At 35.9% G+C, this 7,474-nt stretch overlaps 1 protein-coding gene across 3 annotated transcripts in view; it reads right to left on the minus strand.

Annotated features, from left to right (window-relative positions):
- Positions 1–22: 22 nt before the first annotated feature.
- Positions 23–7,474, minus strand: part of atp8b4 (ATPase phospholipid transporting 8B4) — a 50,102-nt gene continuing 42,650 nt past the window's right edge. For all 3 annotated transcript variants that reach the window (XM_051099316.1, XM_051099317.1, XM_051099318.1), the window contains 5 exons: positions 7,399–7,474; positions 7,072–7,317; positions 6,820–6,958; positions 4,039–4,169; positions 23–3,951 (listed from right to left, as the gene is read on the minus strand). The exon at positions 7,399–7,474 is cut by the window's right edge and continues 8 nt beyond it. In XM_051099316.1, the coding sequence (XP_050955273.1) occupies positions 3,625–3,951; positions 4,039–4,169; positions 6,820–6,958; positions 7,072–7,317; positions 7,399–7,474 (919 nt within the window). In that variant the 3' untranslated portion in view covers positions 23–3,624. The remainder of the gene's footprint in view (positions 3,952–4,038; positions 4,170–6,819; positions 6,959–7,071; positions 7,318–7,398) is intronic.

Here is a 7,474-nt window from a genome sequence, read left to right on the forward strand (position 1 = left end):
AAAGCAAACATTCATTTTTAAATAAATTAAACAATGGCCATTTAATGCATATCATATAAAAAATTACAATGACTTGTATAAAAATCCATGCATTTAAATTAAAAACGATAAACAATCTGCATGGTCTTTGTTGACAAAATAGCACAGCAGAAAATCTTATACATTCATCATAAATATATCGAACGTAACATTAATGAACATGTTAACTGTACATTCATGAACAGGAAATGTTACACGACCCCCTTCGTCAAATAAATAATAAAAAAAATACAACCTACCCTGATGTAGTCAATGAGGGCGATGAACAACCTGAAAAAACTGATACGATCGGAAAAAAACAATGGCAACACATTCGACTCGATAGAACTTAAAGTACTTCCTTTAATGAAAGGAAAACAAAAAGGCACAAAAATCCTTTCTGAAATGCCCACTTTATAGACCTTTGTATTAAACACATGTGGAATTCTAGAAGTTGAAACGTGTAAATGCTTCAGTCTATCGCTTGATGAAGGCACGACTGCGTAGAAACTCACTATTCTCAGTTCGCTGAGCTGCATGCAAAAGCACTAACTACTTTGAATTATAACCAAGTGTGAAATGTTTTTACACTTTTGTTATTTTTAAAAAAAAATCAAATTTGGCTTTTTAAAACTATTTAATTGACAAAAAGCTAGAGCGAGCTTTGCCAACGCCAACAAGATTTACAGCCAGTGCTTGTTCTCTGCGGCATCAATATCAGACAATCTTAATTGTTACTACTCATTTAGTAGCTTGATGCATTTGGGTGCATTTTAGTAAACTGAGTATAGATATCTGAGATGCAACTGGTCTTTAAACATAGCCATATTTAATACGCGATGCATTTATAATCCTAAACCACTGTGGATGGCTGTATCAGTGTTTTTAAGAAAATAAGAGGTATTATTTCACACACTTGTACATATTTGCTCCCTTATGCCTATGTCATTTGTTGAACGTAAACTCAGGTTTGATTTAGTGTTTCTGGTGCCTTGGGCTGTTTCTGCAACGGGATAAAAAATGTAAACGGATGCATGCGACTTTTGAGCTCACAATTCTGATCTTTTTTTTTTTATCCAGGAGAGAAAAACTGAATTGTAAGATGTAAGCTCAGAATTCCAAAGAAAAAAGTCAGAATTGTGAGGGGAAAAAGTCAGATTTTCAAGAAATAAACTTTATATAAAATTTAAATTTAAATAAATTCTAAATTTATATCTTGCAATTTTGACTTTTTTTCTCAGAATTATAGGTTTACATTTCGCAATTGTTTTTTTTTCACAATAAAATTATAGACAAAAAAGCAACTGCACCTTTATCTCACAATTTGTGTTTTTCTTGTAACTCCAAGATAATATCTTACAATTTTTGATTTTTCTTCAAAGAATTGATTTTATATCTCACAGTTGTGACTTAAAATCTTGCAATTCTACCATTTATCTTATTTAATTATGACAATTTTGACTTTTTTTCCTCAGAATTTTAAGTTTTGCAATTCCATTTTTTTTCTTAATGTAATTAACAATAGAAAAGGTAACTGCAGCTTTATCTCACAATTTGTATGTTTTTCTTATAACTCGGAGATAATTTCTTACAATTTCTGACTTTTCTTCATAGAATTGAGTTTGTATCTCATAGCAGCGAGTTAAAATCTTGCAATTCTACCTTTTAGAATTGCAAGAAAATTATCACATTTTTGACTTGTTTTTTTCTCAGAATTTTAAGTTTACATTTCGCAGTTCCATTTTGTTAATGTAATTCAAAATAAAAAAGTCAAGTGCAGCCTCATCTCACAATTCACTTTTTTTTCTCACAATTGCAAGACAAAATTGTGAGATGTAAGCTTAGAATTCAAAGGAAAATGTCAGAATTGTGAGAAAATAGTCAGAATTTCAAGATATAAACGTAGAATTCTTTTTCCTCACAATTCAACGTCTATATAGCAGTTTTGACTTTTTTTCTCAGAATGCTAGGTTTACATTTCAAAATTCAGTTCTTTCATCATGGAATCAAAAATAAAAAAGGTAACTGCAGCTTTATCTCAGAATTTCAGGATACAAATTCTTTTTCTCGGAATACTGAGTTTATATCTCGGAATTTTGACTTTTTTTCACAGAATTTTAGGTTTACATTTCACAATTCCATTTTATTTCCTCAGGGAATTAAAAATAAAAAGGGTAGCTGCGGCTTCATCTTACAATTTGTACTTTTTCCATGTAATTGCGAAATAATATCTCAATTTCTGACTTTTCTTCAGAGAATTGAGTTTGTCACAATTGTGAGAAAAGAAGACAGAATTGTGAGATGTAACCTCACTACTTCAAGTAAAAATTCAGAATTTTAAGATATAAACTCAAAAAAAAAAATTTCTTGCAATTCTAAGTTTATATCTTGCAATTTTGACTTTTTCTCAGAATTCGACGTTTACATTTCACAATTCCTTTTTTTGCTGGCATGAAACTGAAAATAAAAAGGATAACTGCAGCATTTTCACAATTTGTACTTTTTTCTTGTAATTGCAAAATAATATCGTACAGTTTCCGACTTTTCCCCAAAGAACTGAGTTTGTATCTTAAAATCTTGCAATTCTGACTTTTTTCTCACAATTGTGAGAAAAGAAGACAGAATTGTGAGATGTAAGCTCAGAATTCCAAGAAATTCAAGTCTGAATTATGGGGAAAAAATTCAGTATATCTCATAATTTTGACTTTTTTCTCTAAATTCTAGGTTTACATTTCGCTACTCCTTTTTTTTGTCACAGAATTAAAAAAAATAAATCAATAACTGCAGCTTTATCACAAAATTTGTACTTTTTTCTTGTAATTGCAAGATAATATCACACAATTCCGACTTTCCTTCAGAGAACTGAATTTGTATCTCACAATTGTGAGTTAACATCTCACAATCCTGACTTTTTTTTTATCACAATTACAAGAAAAGACAGAATTGTACAATATAAGCTCAGAATTCTTTTTCTCGCAATTTTAACTTTTTCTCAGAATTCTGTTTACATTTCAAAATTCCATTTTACACGCATCTATATTTCTAAATTTTTACTTTTTGTTTCTTGTAATTGCAAGAAAATATCTCACAATTCTGACTTTCATCCGAAAATTTGCGTTGTGAGAAAAGAAGACAGAATTGTGATATAAAAACACAAAATTATGAGGAAAAAGTCAGAATTGCAAGAAAAAAAAAAAGTTTTATCCTGTAGCAGAAACAAGCTTCCATGCAAATGCCTGTAAGCAAGTTCCTAAAAGTTGAAATACAAAAATGGTGCTTTTTCTGAGAAAACATGGAACTTGAATTTGTGCCAGAAGAGGTGAAAATACAAAATGAAATCGAACTGAATCAGAGGTTCATTTTCAAATTCAAACAGATGCCTTGTGAGACGGGAGCAGATTTGCATGAGAAAATGAGTGTTATCTGTGCTTCATTGTGCTGGCTCTTTGGAGTCTCCTGTGCATGTCTAGCCCTCCCATAGTCTAGTCGTGCCCACGGGCGTCTCTGGGAGCCCAGAGTGTGTCTCCTCACAAACCATTATCGTTTTCTCACATTAAAGACGGGCGCTAATTCCTCTTCTTCCAGTAAAAGAAGAAAAACGCTCCTTCATCTGGCTTCCAAATCTTCCACCGTTACCTCTTGGTTTTGGTCACTTTCCCTCCTAAATCCAGTGCTGTTGGTCTCTGCCGCATTGGTGGTTTCGCCCACCCTGCTGTTTTTCACCAAGCTGGTGCATCTTGCGGGCGAGGATAGTGGGTATGTGGAAGTAGAAGATGTGGGTACCTTCATGTTCTTGCCGGAGGTGATGAGTTCTCCGTATCCCTGCTGGTGGGCGAAAGCGTACGCCGAGCGCCGAGAACTCGTCCTGCGGACTCTCCTGAGGTTCTGCTCTTGAGGACCCTGCCTCCTAGAAGCCTGCTGAAGTAAACGCACCTGCGGGAGGGAACATGGTTTGACATCCAATTGCAGTCAATGGTAAAAGAGCATTTTAATAATCTTTAATTCTCACTGCGTAACAACCTTGTCAGTCTGCGTTGGATAGAGGTCAGCCTTGATGAAGCGGACAGCCACCATGGGGATTATACACACGACTGTGGTGAGGAGGATGACCAGCCACACAATCTTCTGATTCAGAGAGTTACGTGCAGTACCTACAGCCAAACACAGTATGTTTATCAACAGTAAAACCGCAGTTCACTTCTAGAATGAAAATTTCCTGATATTTTACTCATCCCCATGTCATCCAAAATGTTATGTCTTTCTTTCTTCAGTGGCAAAGAAATTTTGAGGGAAAACATTCCAGGATTTTTCTCCATACAGTGGGGATCAATGGGTTGAAGGTCCAAACTGACAAGCATTTGTGGTTAAAAAGTATATAAATAAGTAATAAATTGGAATTGTTAGAATGGCCATCATGGATCAGCAATCTCCAAGTAAAACTGATCGTTCAGACCAAACTGTAAGTCGTAGAGACTTGAAACTTGGAGGGATGGTAGTACTCACAGCACCTACAACGTCACCAAGGTTCACCCCAATTGGCCTGACGGGGACGCTACAGCGATCAAAAGTATGAACGCACTCATAACTCCTAAACTGTCATTCGCAGGCTCAAGTGTTGTGTCGTTGAAATTATCGGCTAATGGCAAACAAAACACATGCTTCAGATCGTGAGCCTGACGAAATTTTCGGAAAAAAACTACTTTAAACTTTGGAAACTAGGTTTTTCGCCTGACTGGAACCAAACCAGTGCAGAAAGATTCTCTGGAAAGTCAGTATCGATAATTATCAAAAAAAAATTTGACCTTTCGACTCACCGTCACAAAGGGATGCCAAAAAGTTGAAAATTCCCATAACTCCTGAACAAAATGGGATATCATCACCAAACGTATGTATGTAAGAGCTCAATCTGAGGTCACAGACAAAAAATCACAGAGCTTGGCCAGTTGGTGGCGCTATAAGAAGGAAAAACATAAAAATGGGTATACCTACGCAACCATTTGTCCTATCAACATGAAAATGGCTGTGCACGGTCTTGGCCCAAAGTGCCACAAGTGTCTATAAAGAGACTTTTTTGATGCATCTCAAAAAAACATGCCTGCCATTGGCTGATGAAATTTGAGCACCTGTTAGGCAAGGTTAACGGAGGCTGATCGGAATGAAACTTGGTTGGCCTGCTTGACTCATGGACTCAAAGGTCTGTGAGAAATGTAAAATAAATCAGCCACTACACTCTTAAAAAAATAAAGGTGCTTCACGATGCCACTGAAGAACTTTTTCTTTAAATGAGTCCCTAAAGAACCTTTAACATCTGAAGAAACTTTGTTTCACAAAAGGTGAAAAAGGTAAGAAAGAGATGGTTTTTAAAGAGCCAATAACTGAGTGGCTATTTGTGGAACCAAAACTGGTTCTTCTATAACATCACTGTGAAGAAACTTTTAAAGCACCTCTATTTTTAAGAGTGTACGGGGGATGATATCGCATTTTTCAAGGCCATAAATGAATGTACATTGCACAGTTTTTCTCACATACACGTGATATTCGTATCATATGATAGAATTCCTTATTCCAGACAACTTTGCCTCTAAAACCACTGCTGTCAATCAAATAGTTTGTTAAATGATTGAGAAGATGTAAAAAAAACCCTACTTTTTCAAACTAGTCCTAGGTTTTTTTTGCTCAATCTGGAAAAAACACTGCAGTACAATTCTGTGGATTCTCTAGGAAAATAATTATCAAAGAAATGTTGGAATTTACCCTTTGGGAGGCTATAACGGGGTCATTTAGAAAATGGGCCTATCCAAATATACTTTTATATTTTTAAATCCTATAAAGCCTAAACAAAAACTCAAAACTTTACAAAACTTGGTGAGCACATGCAACAGAAGATTCTAAACAAACATGCAAAGTTTTAAAGGAGAACTCTATTTCCAGAACAACAATTCACAAATAATTTACTCACCCCCTTGTCATCCAAGATGTTCATGTCTTCCTGTCTTCAGTCGTGAAGAAATTATTGTGTTTGAGGAAAATATTTCAGGATTTTTCTCCATATAATGGACTTCATTGGTGCCCCGATTTTGAACTTCCAAAATGTAGTTTAAATGCAGCTTCAAAGGACTCTAAACGATCCCAGCCGAGGAAGAAGGGTCTTATCTAGCAAAACGATCAGTGATTTTTTTCAGAAAATAAAAATCTGTATACTTTTTGAGCACAAAAGCTTGTGTAGGATGCGCGTCCACGACGCTACGTACTACTGAATCACGTCAAAAAGTCACGCCGAACGTAGGCGGAACTACAGACCCAGCGTTTACAAAGCGAACAAGCAAAGACTAAGAAAGTGCAAGTAAGATTGTAAACGCTGTTCACAAACAAAAAGGTACAATGATGTCCTCCTCTCAAGTTGTAGAAAATAAGATGGAGTTTTTCGTCATACTCAGTACACAGACAATGAACTTACACGTGATTCATAGTAGTGATGTGAAGTACGGATCATTTTACCAACTCTGACCTTTGAGTCTCGTTCAGCAAAATGAACAAATCTTTTTTCGAGTCATTTCGTTCATTTTAGCTAAAGATGCTCATGTCTTTACTGCAATTTGGACCTTCAGCCCGTTGATCCCCATTGAAGTCCACTATATGGAGCAAAATTCTAGAATGTTTTCCTCAAAAACCTTCATTTCTTTTCGACTGAAGAAAGAAAGACATGAACATCCTGGATGACACAGGGGTGAGTACATTATCAGGAAATTTAAATACACAATACAATACTACATGATAATAAAAAAAGGTTTAGATTCTTACCTATAAAAGGAAACTGATTTGGGAATATGGTAAAAATGCCATCACTGTGCATTGCAAAAAGGATTGCAAAGTAAACAGCTAGACTTCCCCATATAAAGAAGTGGTTCACAGCAGTCCAGTAGTTGGTGTCAAGCCCAATCTGAAACAAAAAATATATGTAGACATTGTTATCTTTATTTTATTCCAATAGTATTGAGGTTTTTAGGATTTTAATGAATTGAGTAAACAAGCACAGTTGTTACATTGCCTCACCTGGACACTGACCACAATGACCAAAGAGGTTGCTATGGTTACCGCAAAAGCCTGTTGATCAGAGATGTGGGCGCCGTCATCCCGCACAGCGGTCATGAAGGCTCCGTATGGGATGAAGAAGAGGATAAAAGAAGTACAGACCCCATGCAGCGTACAGGTGAAGAACTTCCTTTTGTTAAAGAGCTGGTTCAGCTGCCCAGGTCTGTACAGGTTTGGATAGCGTAAACTGTACTGCTCGTTCACGTCCTGAAAAATCAACAAGCTTTATGTTAAAAGGCAAGGATTGCTACACATTGCAGCTTTCAAGACCAAAAAGGCTAGGCTTACCTGGTCAAACAGACCCATGGCCAGAACAGGAAGTGAGGTGTAGACGATGTTGAAGAGTGTGATGAACCACTGGTCA

This window comes from Labeo rohita, chromosome 25 (assembly GCF_022985175.1).
Source record: "Labeo rohita strain BAU-BD-2019 chromosome 25, IGBB_LRoh.1.0, whole genome shotgun sequence".
Taxonomy (NCBI): Eukaryota; Metazoa; Chordata; class Actinopteri; order Cypriniformes; family Cyprinidae; genus Labeo; species Labeo rohita.